This window comes from Mercenaria mercenaria, chromosome 14, assembly GCF_021730395.1.
Source record: "Mercenaria mercenaria strain notata chromosome 14, MADL_Memer_1, whole genome shotgun sequence".
Lineage (NCBI taxonomy): Eukaryota > Metazoa > Mollusca > Bivalvia > Venerida > Veneridae > Mercenaria > Mercenaria mercenaria.
This window is the reverse complement of record NC_069374.1, coordinates 39,019,854-39,041,932: the sequence shown is the minus strand read 5'-3', so window position 1 is coordinate 39,041,932 and position 22,079 is coordinate 39,019,854. Positions and strand designations below refer to the sequence as shown.

At 36.9% G+C, this 22,079-nt stretch overlaps 1 protein-coding gene across 9 annotated transcripts in view; it reads left to right on the top strand.

Annotated features, from left to right (window-relative positions):
* The window catches only part of LOC123527417 (uncharacterized), a 265,494-nt gene that overhangs the window by 193,517 nt on the left and 49,898 nt on the right, over positions 1–22,079 (top strand). For all 9 annotated transcript variants that reach the window (XR_006681734.2, XM_045306853.2, XM_045306848.2 and 6 more), the window contains 2 exons: positions 359–471; positions 16,994–17,125. Coding sequence is in view for 8 of the 9 variants with exons in the window: in XM_045306853.2 (XP_045162788.2) it covers positions 359–471; positions 16,994–17,125 (245 nt within the window). In the remaining variant the exon portion in view is untranslated. Of the gene's footprint in view, positions 1–358; positions 472–16,993; positions 17,126–22,079 lie in introns of those variants that run through there.

The following is a 22,079-nucleotide window of genomic DNA, read 5'->3' as shown; positions in this document are numbered from 1 at the left end:
AAATCCTTTAAAACTGTTCCATACAAACACCACTCTGACTTAAACAATTATACGCGGTTTTAGCTGAAAAAAATATCAACCAATGAATATACAGGATTTTGTCACATGGTGAGTAAAACAACTTTTTGATTGGCTAAAATGTCCAGGATTTTCGCAGAATACGTAGCGTGTACTCGCCTTTCCAATCGTAGAAAATAGTTTTCGCGCCAAAATTGACTTACGCGGTTTTCGTAGAGCAGCGACGATATATTCATTTTACTGTCAAATGGCCGAATAGTGGAGCGCGCTGTCTTATGGACAGCTCTTGTTAAAAAGTGACTTTTATGTGAAATGATTTGTTTGCTGTAATACATTATAGTTGGCAAGAAGAATTTTGTATTTGTAATGGACAAGGAAGAGCAGCCATACTTGAACATTGACATTATCAACCCAAGACTGTATGAACATGTTCATGAAATGCAAGAAATTCAGGTAATCTCATTGCTATTGTTTCTTGGTGCTGTATTCCCAGAACAATGTTGTTTCCATTTTTTCGATTAATCTGCAATAATTTAGCACAGCTCAATTTCAGTCATTTGAGTAATGTTTTTTTTCAGTGCTCAGTAAAATTTTAACAGCATCATTCTTTAATTGTTAAGGATATTCTATGACAGCTTCTCTTGATTTTTAGCTCACCGTCCAGCATCCGTCGTCCGTCCATAAACTTTTACTTTAAACGACATCTCCTCATAAACCGCTAGGCCAATTTCATCCAAACTTCACAGGAATGTTCCTTAGGTGAAGCTCTACAAAAGTGTTCAAAGAATTGAATTCCATGCAGAACTCTGGTTGCCATGGCAACCGAAAGGAAAAACTTTAAAAATCTTCTTGTCTAAAACCACAGGGCCTAGGGCTTTGATATCTGGTGTGTAGCATCATCTAGTGGTCCTCTACCAAAATTATTCAAATTATCCCCCTAGGGTCAAATATGGCCCCGCCCCGGGGGTCACATGGTTTATATAGACTTATATAGGGAAAACTTTGAAAATCTTCTTGTACAAAACCACATGGCCTAGGGCTTTGATATTTGGTTTGTAGCATCATCTAGTGGTCCTCTACCAAGATTGTTCAAATTATCCCCATAGGGTCAAATATGGCCCCGTGCCGGGGTCACATGGTTTATATAGACTTATATAGGGAAAACTTTGAAAATCTTCTTGTACAAAACCACATGGCCTAGGGCTTTGATATTTGGTATGTAGCATCATCTAGTGGTCCTCTACCAAGATTTTCAAATTATCTGCCTAGGGTCAAATATGGCCCCGCCCCGGGGGGTCCCAAGTTTTACATAGACTTATATAGGAAAAAAAGTTTAAAAATCTTCTTGTCTGAAACCACAACACTTAGACCTTTGATATTTGGTTTGTAGCATTGTCTTATGGTCCTCAACCAAAATTATTCAAATTGTACCCCTTTGGTGAAAAGAGGCCCTGCCCCGGGGGTCCAAAGTTTTATATAGACTTATATAGGAAAAAGCTTTAAAAATCTTCTTGTCTGAAACCATATGACCTAGGCTTTTGATGTTTGGTATGATGCATTGTCTAGTAGTCCTCTACCAAAATTGTTCAAATTATGCCCCTTGGGTTAAAAGAGGCCCCGCCCTGGGGTCACTTAGTTATTATGTGAGTTATATAGGAAAAATACTTAAAAAATCATCTGATCCTATTTCCAAGACTGTTTAATTATAATTACCTGATGACCCCAAGTAATATGATGTCACTTGACTGTGACCTTGACCTGCTGACCTACTTTCTTGCTTTTTAAGATACAACCTTGAAATTTTGATGACATACACAGTTTTGCACACAAATTGTAAAACTGAATTTCATTGACCATGAATGTGACCTACTGACTTTCTTAATATTTTATCATCAGTTTGACATTTGAAACATGAAGCTCATATTACTCAGGTGAGCGATCCAGGGTCATCATGACCCTCTTGTTTAAACCCTAGAAGTGTATAGTGTTTGAACTGTCTTCCATCTGTCACACTAATTTATGTAATCAACTTCTACTGCCTGTGAAACTTCTGACACCTGGAGCATAATATTGTGGTCCTCTTCCAATGTTGCATTCTCTCTAGCTGTTTTAGCCCAGAAACTCAACCAAGCGGTCTAGGGCCGCCGTGGCATTCTTGTTCTTTAATAAGATCTGTCTGCCCCCTTTTTTTGTCATTTTCAAACAAAGAATAGATATCCGTCCGTCAGTCCTTCTGAGCACACGATTGGTACCTTAGATGGTAGGAGGTGTGGCCTAGGACAATAGAAATCCTTTGTATTCATTCCGTAACCACTTAATTCTTTTGTTCCTTAAGTGGTCATTCTTTTGTTTTCAAACAATGGAATGACCACCTAATACATAAATCGTATGGGTGTCTGTCCGTCCGTCCGTTAACAATTTCAGAAACTACTGGGGGGATTTTGACCAAACTTTGTCAGAATGATGTATTGGTACCCTAGTTGTGTCCCTCTGAAAATCAGACTGGTTCAACAATTTTTAAATAAGTTATGGCCCTTTATTTATTAGCCCACCATCATCAGATGGTGGGCTATTCAAATCACTCTGCGTCCGTAGTCCGTCGTCTGTCCGCCCTTCCGTCTGTTAACAATTTCTCGTTATCGCATCTCCTCAGAAACTACATGGTTCACACAGGTCCTTGAAAGTCCTTGAATTTGATCCTAAGCCCTTGAAAAGTCCTTGATTTTTTTCTTCCAAAAATCCCCTGAAAAAGTACTTGAATTTTGAAAAAAAAGGTAGAAAAGTCCTTAAATTTTGCTAAAAACGGGGGTCGCAATCGTATTGTAGGGGAAAAATACAAAAAATAAATAATAAAAAGTCAAAACGAGCGAAAAAACGGTGTAAAATAAAAATACATGCACACCCACGGAAGGAACGCTAGTTGAACACCGTTTCGGTACGGAAGTTAGATACGGATTAGCAATTTTCACAACGTTAAAATATTATGCGCAACGTCATTGTAGCGTGACTTATCAACAACAACAATGAGTGGCCCAAAAAATAAATGTAGTTTCGCCAATAAATGGCTTACACAGGATGATTATTCATCGTGGTTAAAGGAGTTTAAGTCAAACAAGCATAAGTGTATGTGATAAACTCATTGATGTCGGAACTATGGGAGAAAGTGCGTTGAAATCACACGCGAAAACAAGAAGTGAAGTCCCTTGAGGACAAATTGAAAACTAGTCTTGAGAGCTTGAAAGACTTATAAGAAACATGTACTAAGTATGTATACAGGCAAATATAGCTCATAAAAGGTAATCCCATTGAAGATCTCATAAAGGAAAATAAAACTGTTCTGTAACTTTTCTTCTATCATAATGCCTTATGAAGAGCCTAAATGGTTTTGTAATTTAAGATTTAAAGCGATTAAAATAGTCCTTGAAAATCGATAAAAAGTCCTTGAAAAGTCCTTGAATTTTTTTTGCCAAGTCCTGTATGAACCATGAAACTACCAGGGGGATTTTGACCAAACTTTGTCAGAATGATGTATTGGTACCCTAGTTGTGTCCCCCTGAAAATCAGACTGGTTCAACAATTTTTTAGTAAGTTATGGCCCTTTGTTTATTTCTATAATTTACATAGATTTATATAGGGAAAAACTTTGAAAATCTTCTTATCCAAAACTACAGGGCCTAGGGCTTTGATATTTGGTATGAAGCATCATCTAGTGGTCCTCTACCAAGATGTTCAAATTATTTCCCTGGGGTCTAATATGGCCCCGCCCCGGGGGTCACATGGTTTATATAGACTTATATAGGGAAAAACTTTGAAAAACCTCTTGTCCAAAACCACAGGGCCTAGGGCTTTGATATTTTGTATGTCACATCATCTAGTGGTCTTCTACTAAGAATGTTCAAATTATCCCCCTAGGGTCAAATATGGCCCTGCCCCGGGGGTCACATGGTTTACATAGACTTATATAGGGAAAAACTTTGAAAATCTTCTTGTCCAAACCACAAAGCCTAGGGCTTTGATATTTGTAATGTAGCATCATCTAGTGGTTCTCTACCAAGTTTATTAAAATTATCCCCCTAGGGTCAAATATGGCCCCCGCCCCGGGGGTCACATGGTTCATATAGACTTATATAGGGAAAAGCTTTTGAAAACTTCTTGTCAATAACCTACAAAATTCAAATTTGGACCACATGTATGGTTTTGAGTGACAAGAAGAAACCTTGACATGATTTGACCTTGATTTTGACCTAGTGACCTACTTCCACATTTCTGTAGCTACAGCCTTCAAATTTGGACCACATGCATAGTTTTGTGCTCTGAAAAAAACTTTGACTTTGACATTGACCTAGTGACCTACTTTCACATTTTTGAAGGTACAGGCTTCAAATTTGGACCACATGCATAGTTTCGTGTTCCGAAATGAAATTTGACCTTGATTTTGACCCAGTGACCTACTTTCACATTTCTCAAGCTACAGCCTTCAAATTTTTACCACATGCATGGTTTTATGAACCGAAACAAACTTTGACCTTTACATTGACCTAGTGACCTACTTTCACATTTTTGGAGGTACAGGCTTCATATTTGGACCACATGCATAGTTCTGTATTCCAAAATAAAATTTGACCTTGATTTTGACCTAGTGACCTACTTTCACATTTCTCAAGCTACAGCCTTCAAATTTGGACCACATGCATGGTTTTGTGTACCGAAACAAACTTTGACCTTAAGATTGACCTAGTGACCTACTTTCACATTTCTGTAGCTACAGGCTTCAAATTTAGACCACATGCAGAGGATTGTGTACCGAAACAAACTTTGACCTTGACCTTGACCTAGTGATGTACTTTCACATTTTTGAAATGACATTTGACCTTGAGCTAGTCAATAAGTCTTGAAATTTGGAACACTCAAAAATGGCACATTGGTGGGCACCAAGATCACTCTGTGATCTCTTGTTTTTATAGTTTACATATATTTATATAGGGAAAAACTTTGAAAACCTTCTTGTCCAAAACCACAGGGCTTAGGGCTTTGATATTTGGTTTGTAGCATCATCTAATGGTCCTCTACCAAGATTGTTCAAATATACCCCTGGGGTCAAATATGGCCCCGCCCCGGGGGTCACATGGTTTATATAGACTTATATAGGGAAAAACTTTGAAAAACCTCTTGTCCAAAACTACAGGGCCTAGGGCTTTGATATTTTGTATATGACATCATCTAGTGGTCCTCTACTAAGATTTTTCAAATTATTCCCCTAGGATCAAATATGGCCCTGCCCTGGGGGTCACATGGTTTACATAGACTTGTATAGGGAAAAACTTTGAAAATCGTCTTGTCTAAACCACAAAGCCTAGGGCTTTGATAATTGTAATGTAGCATCATCTGATGGTTCTCTACCAAGTTTGTTGAATTATCCCCCTAGGGTCAAATGTGGCCCCACCCCGGGGGTCACATGGTTCATATAGACTTATATAGGGAAGAACTTTTAGAATCTTCATGTCCATAACCTACATCATTCAAATTTGGACCACATGTATAGTTTTGAGTGGCAAGATGAACCTTGACATAAGTTGACCTTGATTTTGACCTAGTGACCTACTTTTACATTTCTGTAGCTACAGCCTTCAAATTTGGACCACATGCATTGTTTTGTGCACCGAAAAAAACTTTGACATTGACATTGACCAAGTGACCTACTTTCACATTTTTGAAGGTACAGGCATAGTTTTGTGTTCAGAAATAAAATTTGACCTTGATTTTGACCTAGTTGCCATCTTACACATTTCTGTAGCTACAGCCTTCAAATTTGGACCACATGCAAAGTTTTGTGCACCGAAAACAACTTTGACCTTGACATTGACCTACTTTCACATTTTTGAAGGTAAGGCATCAAATTTGGACCACATGCATAGTTTTGTGTTCCAAAATGAAATTTGACCTTGATTTTGACCTAGTGACCTACTTTCACATTTCTCAAGCTACAGCCTTCAAATTTGGACCACATGCATGGTTTTGTGTACTGAAACAAACTTTGACCTTAAGATTGACCTAGTGACCTACTTTCACATTTCTGAAGCTACAGGCTTCAAATTTGGACTACATGCATATTTTTTGTGTTCTGAAATGAAATTGGACATTGATTTTTACCTACTACCTACTTTCACATTTCTCAAGCTACAGCCTCCAAATTTGAAGCACATGCATAGTTACGTATACCGAAATGAACTTTAACCTTGAAATTGATCTAGTGACCTACTTCCACATTTCTCAAGCTACAGCTTTCAAATTTGGACCACATGCATGGACCACATGCACAGTGTTGTGTACAGAAGTGAAATTTGACCTTGATTTTGACCTTGAGCTAGTCTTGAAATTTGGAACATTCAAAAATGGCTCAATGGTGGGCGCCAAGATCACTCTGTGATCTCTTGTTATCAGTGGTAAAATATCAACATTGCTTGTTACTGTCTGAGCTTTGTTTACTTAAGACAAGTTTGTTGCAAGGAATTGTTGGTGAAAATGACTCACTACAGGTTTTTCAAAGCCTTTGACCTTAATTGTGTACATATCACTTTTGAATTACACATAGGGCTTCATTTAAACTTTACCGAAGTGCGAGAGTTTTCCTTCACACATGAACAGTAATGAAACTGATTTGCAAAATTTAAACCACCTATGTTTACAAAATATGCGAATTATTTGAGGAAGTACAGTTTGCCATTGCCTGAAACAGGGTCTTTTAACTATTTTTAGCTCACAAATTTGGTTTGAAGCATCCCTATAAGCATCCTCGCCCAGTTATGTTCAAATGGTAACTATCAGCCATTTTAAAGGCTTCTGAAGCTTATAATAGAAATACCTTTAAATACTTCCTCTCCTGAGCCCCTTTTGTGATCTTCAAGAAACTTAGTACATACTATCATTTTAAGGTCCTCTCTCAAATCTTTTAGGAGCCACTAGAGCTAAAACTGAAAATACATATAAACAAATTTCCATGAACCACTTGATGGATCTTCATCAAACTTAGATAGTATCATAATATTATAAGGTCCACTCCCAAAATGGGGGCATTTGGCTTCTTGTAGGGGCTGCTAGAGCTTCTTCTCATGAACCACTTGATGGATCTTCATCAAACTTGATTTGTAGCATCATTATAAATTCCCCACACAAATTTGTTTAATTTGGGATGCTTGGCTTGTTTTAGCTAAAGCTAAAAGTAGAAAAACCCTTTAAATGGCTTATCATATGAACCATGTAATGGATCTTCATCAAACTTTGTCTATAGCGTTATCAGTATGTACTTTCCAAAACATGTTCAAATGGTGGCACTTGGCTCGTTTCAGGGGCTGATAGGGCTAAGGCTAAAAATGCAGTTGAATGACAACTTCTCACAAACCTTTGGATGGATCTTCATCAAACTTGATCTGAAGCATCATGATGAATTCCTCTTTCAATTTTGTTCAAATGTTGGCACTTGGCTGCTTTACGGGGCTGCTAGAGCTAAAAATAGAAAAACTTGAAACAACTTCAGCTTATGATCACTCTGTGATCTCTTGTTATCAGTGGTAAAATATCAACATTGCTTGTTACTGTCTGAGCTTTGTTTACTTAAGACAAGTTTGTTGCAAGGAATTGTTGGTGAAAATGACTCACTACAGGTTTTTCAAAGCCTTTGACCTTAATTGTGTACATATCACTTTTGAATTACACATAGGGCTTCATTTAAACTTTGCCGAAGTGCGAGAGTTTTCCTTCACACATGAACAGGTTTGAAACTGATTTGCAAAATTTAAACCACCTATGTTTACAAAATATGCGAATTATTTGAGGAAGTACAGTTTGCCATTGCCTGAAACAGGGTCTTTTAACTATTTTTAGCTCACAAATTTGGTTTGAAGCATCCCTATAAGCATCCTCGCCCAGTTATGTTCAAATGGTAACTATCAGCCATTTTAAAGGCTTCTGAAGCTTATAATAGAAATACCTTTAAATACTTCCTCTCCTGAACCCCTTTTGTGATCTTCAAGAAACTTAGTACATACTACATTTTAAGGTCCTCTCTCAAATCTTTTAGGAGCCACTAGAGCTAAAACTGAAAATACATATAAACAAATTTCCATGAACCACTTGATGGATCTTCATCAAACTTAGATAGTATCATAATATTATAAGGTCCACTCCCAAAATGGGGGCATTTGGCTTCTTGTAGGGGCTGCTAGAGCTTCTTCTCATGAACCACTTGATGGATCTTCATCAAACTTGATTTGTAGCATCATTATAAATTCCCCTCACAAATTTGTTTAATTTGGGATGCTTGGCTTGTTTTAGCTAAAGCTAAAAGTAGAAAAACCCTTTAAATGGCTTATCACATGAACCATGTAATGGATCTTCATCAAACTTTGTCTGTAGCGTTATCAGTATGTCCTTTCCAAAACATGTTCAAATGGTGGCACTTGGCTCTTTTCAGGGGCTGATAGGGCTAAGGCTAAAAATGCAGTTGAATGACAACTTCTCACAAACCTCTGGATGGATCTTCATCAAACTTGATCTGAAGCATCATTATGAATTCCTCTTTCAATTTTGTTCAAATGTTGGCACTTGGCTGCTTTACGGGGCTGCTAGAGCTAAAAATAGAAAAACTTGAAACAACTTCAGCTTATGAAAAGCTTGATGGATCTTCATCAAACTTAGTCTGTATAATGATCATAAGGTACTCTCCTAATTTTGTCCAAATGGGGTGCTTGATCTTCATCAAACTTACCCTACAAACTGTAAGGTCTTCTCCCAGTTTTATTCATGGGAGGTGCTTAGCCCCTTTAAAAGGCCACTAGAGCTTAAACTAGAAAATTCTTAAAACAATATTCATCAAACATGGTCTTTTACATCATTGTTGGGTCCCGTCTCATATTTTCAACCGTTTGAATCATGAACAGCTTGATAGATCTTTATCAAATTGGTCTGTAGCATCATTAGCTTCACTATTCGAAGAATAGTCTAGCTATTCTACCCACCCTGGGGTCGGCATCACACCTTGGTTAAAGTCTTGCATGCAAGTACATATGGCTATCATTTAAAGGCATATAGCTTTGAAACTTATTTTTTCTTTTTCTAGGTCAATTACCAACCTCACTAGGTCAAGTTCCATAACTCTGACATGTATTTTGAGCAAATTATGCCCCCTTTTGGACTAAGAAAATCCTGGTTAAAGTTTTACATGCAAGTTACTATCTCCAAAACTAATGCAGATATTGAATTGAAACTTCACACATGTCTTTAGGGTTATAAAACTAGTTGATAGCATTTTGGCCAAATTATACCCCCTTTTGGACTTAGAAAATCCTGGACAAAGTTTTGCGTGCAAGAACATACAGCTATTACTTAAATGCATATAGATTTGAAACTTATTTTTTTCTTTTTCTAGATCAATTACCGTTACCTCACGGGGTCAAGTCCCATAACTCTGACATGTATTTTGGGCAAATTATGCCCCCTTTTGGACTAGAAAATTCTGGTTAGTTTTACATGCATAACAAATGCAGATATTAAATTGAAACTTAACATGTGCCTTCGGGGTTATAAAACTAGTTGATTGAATCAAGTCCCATAACTCTGACATGCATTTTGGTCAAATTATGGCCCCTTTTGAACTTAAAACTTCTGGTTAAAATTTTGCATGCAAGTTACTGTCTCCAAAATTAATGCAGATACTCGATTGAAACTCTATATATATTTTGCACATTTAGGGTAATATCTTCCTGCTTCTAGGACAATAATTCGAATAGTCGAGCACTGGCTGTCTTACGGACAGCTGTTGTTTTAGGGTCCTTGTTTAGCTGGAGGAAAGAGTTGTTTTTCACAGGTGAATTTTAATAACGTCATGTACATGATTAATTGTTTGTTTTGATAAAGGATTAGACAAGCAGGGCTTTTTCCACCTGTCTAATGGGCCGAATATCAGGCCCATTCTCAATGCCAATTAGGCTCCGTTTTTACCAATTTGAAGCAAAAAATTCCCAGTCATACCAAATAATTCCCAGCTGAAATGAACTTTTGATTATTTAAAGAAAAGTTTTGTTAGGTAATGAAATCACATAAATTATTGTTGGAAAAAACCAACCAGTTACTATTTTAAGAACATGACTGCAGTAAAAGCAGTATGAAAAGATAGATAGATAGAAATGTCACATATTTTCGCGATCTGATTTTTTCACCCGAACATACACACTACTTTTTGGACAATATAGTTATAATTGTGGTGAAAACGTTCTAGGTAAGTGTAAACAAAAGTTTAGATATGACAAATTAAATGTTAATCTATTTTTGCAAGCTTATAATAGACTATTAAGAATCAGCCACCTAGAAAAAAAGATCCCGAAAAATAAATTCTCCAAATTTCACTATTTGTAATTCATTTAAATGTCTACCAGTAAAACTGCTACTTGTTAAAAGTTTTTATAATAGCATCCTTTTAGGTTTTTGAAGTATTTGTATATATAGACTAGTTAAAAGTAGAATAAAAAATTTTGGATTTTGTCTTTTAAGTTTGCATTCATGTGCTTAATTTATGTCAATAAAAAACTTCCAGTTTTGAGACCCCAACTCCAACTGAAAAATAGCAAACCTCCAGTTTTGGGATTCTGAACTTATCGCATGTATGGCCAGAGCTAGAAAAAGAAATACCTTCAAACAACTTTTTCCCATGAAGTGTTTGGTCACTCTTCAACAAACTTGGTCTGTAGCATTCTTATAAAGTCCATACAAATTTCGTTCGAATTAGATGCTTGGTCCCATTTAGGGATCACTTTTAAATAAGTAAAAATAGAAAAGGTTTGTAGCATCACTGTAAGGTCCTCTCCCAAATTGTTCAAGCAGGGTTATTTGGCCCTTTTAGATGCTGCTAGAGTTAAAAAAAAAAAAAAGACACACCTTAAAATGACATCATCATCAAACTTGGTCTGTAGTGTCGCTGTAAAGTCTGCTCACAAACTTGTTCAAATGGTAGCACTTGGCTCCTTTTAGAGATCACTAGAGCTAAATATAGAAAAACTTCTAATTAACCTCTTGATGGATCATCATCAACTTGGTCTTAGCATCATTGTAATGTCCTCTCCCAAATTTGTTCAAATGGCTGGTGCTTATCCTTTTTAGGGGACATCAGAGCTAAAAATAGAAAATAAATTAAATAACTTCTTCTCTTGAAGTTTATTCTAATGATAAAGCATTTTTGGATAGAGTGAGTGTCACAGCAAAATATAGAAAATACACCTTTAAATAACTTTTATTTTAATGAACTTCTTAAAGGATGTTCACCAGACTTGGTCAGAAGCAAGGTTAAATGGTCAAGGTCCACTTCAGGTGAGCGACCTAGCCGTTTGGGGCTTCTTGTTTATACTAAACAGTTATTATCATTTAATTTATGATACATTGTGTCATACATAATTTCTTCTTGCATACCAGATGGGGATTTCCGGTATTATTACCGGTGCTGGAAAAATCCATCTTACACCCCGGAGTGTAAGATGACTCTCGTGATGTAAATGAAGTATTACGAACTATATATATGTAGAAGATTTATATGTAGTAATTTATATTTTATTTCATAAAATGGAATGAAAATCCAATACCTTGACAGTTCCTCTTTGTTCCTGATTCAAAAAATGTTATTTTATCAAAAAATATAACGTTACACTGCAACGGATAAAACAAAACCGGAACTAAACTCTGTCATTTGTCTTTGAAACGTCATGGCGTCTTTCCTGTTTACAGATGTTGGTTTCCCGCTTTGTTTAAATACGCTGCTATTTGATATAGTTCTAAAAAGAAAGTCATTTGATTGATTTAATTTTTAGCTCAACTATACGAAGTATGGAGAGCTGTCCTACTTGACCCAGCATAGGCGTCAGGAAAGACAGCATCCGCACCTTGGTTAAAGTTTTGAAGCACTTTCTCCTTATCTCTGTAATTACTTGATGGATTTGTTTCAAACATAAAATAGTTATTCCTCATTATCACCCACATCATATGACACAAGGGCCATAACTCTCACACAAGGTTTTTATGAACTGTCCCCCCTTTTTACCTAGAATTTCAGGCTAAAGTTTTGATGCACTTTCACTCAATCTCAGTTATTACTAAGTGGATTTGATTCAAACTTAAAATAGTTGATCCACATTATCAACCACATCATATGACACATGGTCCATAACTCTGGCACAAGTATTTTCGAACTATTATCCAATATCTTCATCCAAATCGGAGTCATTAAACACTCCAGTGACAACTCCAGCTTCCTCAGTTTCACTATCCAGCATCGAAATAGTCAAGCGTGCTGTCTCTTGGAGCCTCGTTATTGCCTAAACAGTTACCCTGGAGCCAGATATTCCCATCTTCACCTACAACTAGTGACTAAGAATCTTATAATATTCAAAATAAACTCTTCTCCTACAGTTTCCATCTAACTGAAATTAAGCTTGGTACATGTCATCAGCATGAAGTGGACATGTGTTTGATATTGGGAATTTCATGTTTAATCATTATACGCCCCTTTGAAATTATGGGAACGCCCCTGGCGGGCGGATGGATGGGTGGGAGGGCGGCATCCACAGACTTTGTCCGGAGCATATCTTCTTCATGCATGGAGGGATTTTGATGAAACTTTGCACAATTTTCGAAGATCAAATTCAAGAATGACTTTGTCCAGAGCATATCTTCTTCATGCATAGAGGGATTTTTATGTAACTTGGCACAATTGTTCACCATCATGAGACATAGTGCCATGCACAAGAACCAGGTCCCTAGGTCTAAGGTCAAGGTCACACTTAGAGGCCAAAGGATACAAGAATGAAAACTTTGTCCGGAGCATTTCTTCTTCATGCCTGGAGGGATTTTGATATAACTTGGCACAAATGTTCACCACCACGAGACAGAGTGTCTTGCACAAGAACCAGGTCCCTAGGTCTAACGTCAAGGTCACACTTAGAGGCCAAAGGTCAGATACAAGAATGACTTTGTCCGGAGCGTTTCTTCTTCATGCATGGAGGGATATTGATGTAACTTGGCACAATTGTACACCATTATGAAACTGAGTGTCATGCGCAGGTCCCTTTTTTAGAATTACTTCCCTTTGTTGTTACTATAAATAGCTTATATTGTTACTTTTTCATTACTAGTCGTAGGGAAAAATTGAGACCACTTTTCTGTAGTACAACATGCATGTTACATCCAATTTTGTGGTGTATTTTGACCTATCTCTACCTGGTAAGGATTTGTGTGTGGACAATTTTTTGGGAGGGATTTTTTTTTTTTTTTTTTTTTTTTAAAGATTAACTTCCTTTTGTTGTTACTATAAATAACTTATATTGTAACTTTTTTACAACTGACCGTAGGGAAAAACCAAGACCACTTTTCTGTGGTACAACATAGATGTTTCTTTCAAATTTTAGCTGTATTTTAAGGTATCTCTACCTGATAAGGAGTTTTTTTGTGGACTTAGAAAAACCAAAGAGTTATAAAAATAAATAGATCGGCAACTTGAAAGGCATATAGAGGAAATCTCGCCAACATCCCGCGGCTGCAAACGAGATCTCGTTACCGGAAGTTCTCCACGTGCCATTTTGTATGCGAAAGAATGACTGTCAATTAATCAATTATCACCGTATGACCACGCTTTTTTTTGGATAGTAAGAACCGTGTAATTTGTGCTTAAGACTATTCTATATTAAATAAATGTTGTTTTAGAAGCCAACACGTATTTTACATGTAGTTTTAAAGGTACAAATTGCAACTCCATGCTCGCTTCACTAAGATAACGCTGAATCATGCTCGGACGCGAGATTATAGCCAATTGCCATTCTATGTATTTTATACTTCTTTGGAAAAACAAAAGAATTACAATAATTACTGAACAACCACAAAATTAAAATTCCATTTGCAAATACAGGTGCTAGTGTAAAGAAATTTGCTGTGACGGGCATATATTGTGACATTCTTGTTTTTATGTAGTTATGGCCCTATTGTGGACTTCTTTATGCCCTACTTCGAAGAAGGTGGGTTATATTGTTTTGCGGATGTCGGTCAGACGATATGTCGTTCAGTCCGTAGACCAGTCGGTTTTTGGACGATAACTCAAGAACACTTGGGCCTAGGATCATGAAAATTAATAGGGAGGTTGGTCATGACCAGCAGATGACTCCGACTGATTTTGAAGTTATTAGGTCAAAGGTCAAGGTCACAGTAACCCAGAACAGTTAAACTGTTTCTGGACGATAATTTCAGAACACTTAGGCCTAGGATCACAAAACTTAATAGGAAGGTTGGTCATGACAGCAGATGACCCCTATTGATTTTGAGGTCAGTAGGTCAAAGGTCAAGGTTACAGTGACCCAGAACATTTAAACTGCTTCTGGACGATTACTTGAGAATGCTTGGGCCTAGGATCACGAAACTTAATAGAGAAGTTGATCATGACCAGCAAATGACCCCTATTGATTTTGAAGTCAGTAGGTCAAAGGTCAAGATCACATTGACCCAGAACAGTAGAACTTTTTTGCCAAATAACTGAAGAATGCTTTGGTCTAAGATCACATTTGATACAGAGGTCACTTATGGCTGGTAAATGACCCATAATTATTATCCCCCGCCTTTTTCGAAGAAAAATGGTGGATATAGAAATAGGCTGCATCCTTCTATTCGTCCGTCCATCACACTTCGTGTCCGGACCATAACTCTGCCATCCATGAAGAGATTTTGAAATAACTTGGCATAAATGTTCACCATAATGAGACGACATGTCATGCTCAAGAACCAAACCCCTAGCTCCAAGGCCAAGGTCACACTTAGAGGTCAAATGTTAACAGTGTCTGTTTTGTGTCTGGTCCATAACTCTGCCATTCATGAAGGGATTTTGAAATAGCTTGACATAAATGTTTACCATAATGAGACAATGTGTCATGTACAAGTCCCAGACCCGTAGCTCCAAGGTCAAGGTCACACTTATAAGTCAAAGGTTAACAGGGTCTATTTTATGTCCAGTTCATAACTCTGCCATTCATCAAGGGATTTTGAAATTACTTGGTACAAATGTTCCTGATAATGAGACGACATGTCATGCACAAGATCCATACCCCTAGCTCTGAGGTCAAGGTCACACTTAAGAGGCCAATTAGGTCAGATACAAGAATGACTTTGTCTGGAGCATTTCTTCTTCTTGCATGGAAGGATTCCGATGTATCTTGGCACAATTGTTCACCATCATGAGACGGAGTGTCATGTGCAAGAACCAGGTCCCTAATTTAGAATTACTTCCCTTTGTTGTTACTATAAATAGCTTATATTGTAACTTTTTTATTACTGGCTGTACCCCCTTTCTGTAATACAACATACATGTTACATCCAATTTCTAGATTATTTTGACCTATCGCTACCTGGTAAGGATTTTTGTGTGGACATAGAAATTTTTGTTTTAGCTCAGCTGTTTGTGATCGCCCTTCGTCTATCGTCCGTCCGTCCACAGTTTCTTGTGAACATGATAGAAACCACATTTTGTAATTGATTTTAATCAAACTTGCACACAACTTGTGTTGGCATAATATCTCGGTTCCTTTTGGCCAGATCCCATCATGGTTCTAGAGTAATGGCCCGTTAAAGGGCCAAAATGAGCTATTTTGGCTTGTGAACATGTAAAAGACCATATTTTGCAATCAGTTTTAATCAAACTTGCATACAACTTGTATTGGCATAATATCTCAGTTCCTTTCGAAAACTGGCCAGATCCCATCATGGATTCCACAGTTATAACTCCTAAAAGGGCCAAAATTTGCGCTATTTTGGCTTTTGTAGCCATATATAGACTTTATTTATGGTTTGATTTGATACAAACTTGCAAACTATCTTTAAGAACAATAGATCTTGGATTCTGTGATGAATTGGTCAGATGCAATCATAGGTCTCAGAGTTATGGCTCCTGACTGACCCCTGAAAGAACCAAAATTTGTTAATGTTTTCCTTGTGAACAAGATAGAAGTGAGATTTTATCTTTGATTTTAACCACACTTACACACAACTTAAGTCACAATAAGATCTCAGTTCCTTTCGAAAGCAGGCTAATTTCATTATGGGTTCTAGAGTTACTGACCCTTAAAGGGGCAAAGTTTCTGTTTTATGTTTTGATTTGATACAAACTTGCACAGAATGGTTATCTTGATGGTCTCTAGGCCAAGTTCGAAACTGGGTCATGTGGGATCAAACTAGGTCGCCAGGTCAGATCGAAGGAAAAGCTTGTTTACACCCTAGAGGCCACATTTATGACCCTATCTTCATGAAACTTAGTGAAAATGTTTATCCTGAAGATTCCTAGGCCAGATTTGAAAATGGGTCATGTGGGGTCATAAACTAGGGCACCTGCTTAAGTCAAAGGAAAAGCTTGTTAACACTCTAGAGGCCATATTTATAACCATATCTTCATTAAAATTGATGAGAATGTTTATTTTGATGATTCCTAGGTCAAGTTTAACAGGTGAGCACTATAGGGTCACCATGACCCTCTTGTTTTAGGATTAACTTCCCTTTGTTGTTACTATAAATGACGTATTGTAACTTTTTTATGATTGACTGTAAGGAAAAATCAGTACCACTTTTCTGTGATGATGTTACTTTCAAATTTTAGGTGTATTTTAAGGTATCTCTACCTGGTAAGGAGTTTTTTTGTGGACTTAGAAAAACAAAACTTACTTCCCTTTGTTGCTACTGTAAATAGCTTATTCTTGAAACTTTTTAACCTGGTTGTTAGAATATGATAATTATGTCATTGTTTTGCCTTATTGAATGCATCAAAGAGGGCATTTCATGTTCTATTGTTTCAAGCAGTTTCAGGGTTCATTTGTCATACACTGTTAACATCATTCTTGTTTTCATAGCATTCTAAATATTGCCAATTTGGATGTAATATGATAATTGTTTCATGCTATGTTTTCAGAGTTTGAGACGTCAGTTGATGCTGTTGAAGACGTATCTGTTTACATGTAAACAATCTGTTGCTGAAGACTTACGTAAACTGGTTTGGCCTCGGGACTACCTCTTTGAGAGCACAGGGTTATATTCATTAGCTGTAAGAATTGTTCAACACTGTAGTCCAGTAGAACTTAAACTGAACCGTGCAGTGGAGTAGATACAAAGTATTTTTGTAGTTAAAATTTTTTTGTTCTTTAGGATACAGTAAATGAGAATCCACTGGATGACATCTTGTAGTGGGGTTTATTCAATGTTCTTTTGCTTTATTTTGTTCATTGGGTAGTAGAGTATGCACAATATCTAATGGTTTCCGCTCCATGCCGTTTTACATTTTTTTCTATTTATAGAAATCTAAAATGGCTGCCATCACAACCACATGATAGCGTATTTTTAGCTGCACTATTCGGAGAATAGGGGGGCTATTCTACTCGTCCAGGCATCGGCGTCAGCTTTAGCTTTCTTGGTTAAAGTTTTTCTTCAACCTTTGTTTTTTTGTCATCTCTTTGTTACTATTGCATATATCTTACTGTAGCTTCACATAAACATTGTCCAGCATACAAACAAAGTATGTGCAGGGGCTGGGCCCATTATACATAAGGTCAAGGTCACCAAGGTGTTATACTTAGGTTATTTTTAAGGTCAAAGTTTTTTGGCAACCTTTGTTTTTCTATCATATCTTTGTTACTATTGCTTATATCTTACCAGTATACAAACAAAGTATGTGCAGGGGCTGGGCCCATTATACCCAAGGTCAAATTAAGTCACAAAGTTGTTATACTTGGAATTATTTTCATGCTAAATATTTTCTAAAGCTTCATTTATAGACATATCTTTGGTACTTTAAAAAGATAATGACTTGAAATTAAAAATATTTCTTTATAATCATTATCTGCATGTGTGGTTACAATCCCCATAACTCTTATTGTGTTTTTGACAGAATTATGCCCCTTTCATACTTAAAGTTTTTGGCAATCTTCGCTTTCTGGATATAACTTTAGTACAATATAAGATAAAGGCTTGAAACTTAAAAGGTATCTTTATCATCATCATCTGCATGTGTGGTTACAATCCCCATAACTCTGATTGTATTTTTGACCAAATTATGCCCCTTTCATACTTGAATATTTTGACAAACTTCATTTTCCTGACATAACTTTGGTACTATATAAGATTATGACTTGAAACTCAAAATATATCTTTACCATCATCATCTGCATGTGTGGTAACAATCCCAATAACTCTCATTTGTGTTCTTGACAGAATTGTGCCCCTTGGTGTATCTTCCTTTAAAGTAGAGGTCTCTTATTGAGACATAATATTATATTCATTTTACTGTCAGATCGCCGAATAGTGGAGCGTGCTGTTTTACGGATAGCCCTTGTTTGTATTCTATGTCAGTCAAATGCTTAAAAGCTGATAAATTGCTGTATTTTCAAAAGATAAAAGGTAAGGGTAAATTTCTCGGAAGCACAGAGCACCACAAACACAGCCACAGAGCCACACATTTGCAAAGTAGGCCCAAGTAGGCCCAAAATAAAAAGAAGCTGTAACGGAAAAATATAGATGGGGTGCTTCAAAAATCCAACAAGTACATTTTAATTTTATGCAAAATCTTGAAAAAGGGGGTGGAAGGGGTAGGGGGTAGAAAGTGGGGGGTGGTTGAAGGGGAAAGTAGAATAAGGATGAATATTCAAAAGGGAATGCTACGTTCCATAATCACAGTTAACCTACAACGTAGACCACAGCAGCGCAGACACTCACGTACAAAAGACAAACACACACACACACACATTACTCACTCACATAGATAAACAAACAGACAAGTAAGATATAACAACACAGTAGGGCACTGCCCATTTTGTTAATATAATAATCACTTGAAATAAAATTATCTAAGAAATAAAGACAGCTGCAAACAACAGCCACAACAACAACAACTTTTTAAAATATACAAATGTAAAAATAACAAGGAACATAAAGTTGAAAGACAAGATCATTTGGAATATTTTTTAATTATGTATCAATGTGCTTCCCGCATGTTGTCACATCCATAATAAATGTATTTCTACGTTACCAAATTAATATTATTATAAGCTACAATACACTTAATTCAGACTGAATGAAGCTTCTTAGTACTGTGATGTTACAATTGTAAAGGATCTAAACTAGGCAGCCGATAGCAATGACAATACATGCAGGTATAAATGCAAACAATTTTCTCTGTTTAATTAGAAAAAATAAAGAAATTAACACACCTTTGTACGTCCATATCAGGAATGTTGTTCAGCTGTTTTGCAACTCCATCTGTATCTATTAACTAGTAGAATTGAAGTGATAAGCATGTCAGCGACATGGTTTGTCTGTTAAGGATGTAGGATCATTTTTACTCACCTACTAGTTGAAAACCAGTTTTGGGGACTGTAGGAATGCACTTTTCCATCTGTCATTCCGTCTGTCCATCCGACAGCAATTTTGTGTCCGGTCCATACTCTGAAATCATTTAATTTCGTCAACATGAAATTCGTTGTTTTGGCCAAAACCGCTGTTTATGGAGATGTAAATTAGTGGATTTCAAATTTTTTAATTTTTTATTACCTCACCTGTCACATAGCGACAGGGTGAGCTTTTGTGATAACCCTTCGTCCGTTGTCAGTCCGTCCGTCCGTCCGTGCGTCAACAATTTCTTGCCTGCACGATAGTGGTTTCATTTATGATTTTATTTTAACCAAACTTGCACACAACTTGTATCACTATAAGATCTTGGTTCCTTTCTTGAACTGGCCAGATTCCATTATGGGTTCCAGAGTTATGGCCCCTGAAAGGGCCAGAATTAGCTATTTTGACCTTGTCTGCACAATAGCAGCTTCATTTATGATTTTATTTTAACCAAACTTGCACACAACTTGTATCAACATAAGATCTTGGTTCCTTTTTTGAACTGGCCAGATTTCATTATGGGTTCCAGAGTTATCGCCCTTAATACGGCCAGAATTAGCTATTTTGACCTTGTCTGCACAATAGCAGCTTCATTTATGATTTGAATTTAATCAAACTTGCACAAAACTTGTGTCACCATAAGATCTCGATTCTTTTCTTGAACTGGCCAGTTCCCCTAATGGGTTCCAGAGTTATGGCCCCTGAAAGGGCCAACATTAGCTATTTTGACCTTGTCTGCACAATAGCAGCTTCATTTATGATTTGATTTTAACCAAACTTGCACACAACCTGTATCACCATAAGATCTCGATTCCTTTTTATACGCCCAAAGAGACCTGTTATGTTATGGCCTCGGTGTCCATCTGTTTGTCTGTCTATTGGTTAGCAATTTCCCTTCCGCTCTGTAACTCTTGAACCCCTTGAAGAATTTCAAAGAAACCTGACACAAATGTTCACCTCATCGAAATGACGTGCAGAGCTCATGTTTTGGACGGCTCACTTCAAGGTCAAGGTCACACTTTGTTTTATGTGTATATTGCTCTGCATTTGTGTTGCATTGCAGTGCTCTTGTTATTATTTGGCAGATCCTTCTTTTGTTCACTTACAATATTTTTTTTTTAATTACTTCCCTTTTTAGCTCAGGTGAGTTTTTCTGATCACTCGATGTCCGGCGTCTGTCTTTCTGTCGTCTGTCCGTCAACATTTAGCTTGTGTATGCGATAGAGGCTGTATTGTCCAACTGATCTTCATGAAATTTGGTCAGAATGATTATCTTGATGAAATCTAGGCCGAGTTCGAAAATGGGTCATCTCGGGTCAAAAACTAGGTCACTAGGTCAAATCAAAGAAAAACCTTGTGTATGCGATAGAGGCTGTATTTTTCAATTAATCTTCATGATTATTGGTCAGAATGATAACCTTGATGAAATCTAGGCCGAATTCGAAAATGGGTCATCTCAGGTTAAAAACTAGGTCACTAGGTCAAATCAAAGAAAAACCTTGTGTATGCGATAGAGGCTGTATTTTTCAATTATTCTTCATGAATATTGGTCAGAATGATAACCTTGATGAAATCTAGGCCGAGTTCGAAAATGGGTCATCTCGGGTCAAAAACTAGGTCACTAGGTCAAATCAAAGAAAAACCTTGTGTATGCGATAGAGGCGGTATTTTTCAATTGATCTTCATGAAATTTGGTCAGAGTGATTGCCTTGATGAAGTCTAGGTCGAATTTGAATATGGGTTATCTGAGGTCAAAAACTAGGTCACTAGGTCAAATTAAAGAAAAATCTTGTGTATGTGATAGAGACTGTTTTTTTTCAATTGATTTTTATGAAATTTGGTCAGGATGATTGCCTTAATGACATCTAGGTCGAATTTGAATATGGGTCATCTGAGGTCAAAAACTAGGTCACTTGGTCAAATCAAAGAAAAAACTTGTGTATGTGATAGAGGCTGTAGTTTTCAATTGATCTTCATGAATTTTGGTCAGAATGATTGCCTTAATAAAATCTAGGTCGAGTTTGAACATGGGTCATCTAGGGTCAAAAACTAGGTTATATCTAAGAAAATGCTTGTTTTATCGCAAGAGACCAATTTTTTGGTCCAATCTTAATGAAAATTGGTCAGAATATTTTTTTCCATGAAAACACTAGGTCAAACATGTTTTACACTGTTATGGTGTGTTTCTTAGGTGAGCGACCTAGGGCCATCTTGGCCATCTTGTATGTTACTATAAATAGCTTATTAGCCCACCATCATCAGATGGTGGGCTATTAAAATCACTCTGCGTCCGTGGTCCGTCCGTCCGTCCGTCCGTTAACAATTTCTCGTTATCGCATCTCCTCAGAAACTACTGGGGGGATTTTGACCAAACTTTGTCAGAATGATGTTTTGGTACCCTAGTTGTGTCCCCCTGAAAATCAGACTGGTTCAACAATTTATGAGTGAGTTATGGCCCTTTGTTTATTTCTATATTTTACATAGATTTATATAGGGAAAAACTTTGAAAACCTTCTTATCCAAAACCACAGAGCCTAGGGCTTTGATATTTGGTTTGAAGCATCATCTAGTGGTCCTCTACCAAGATGATTCAAATTATTTCTCTGGGGTCAAAT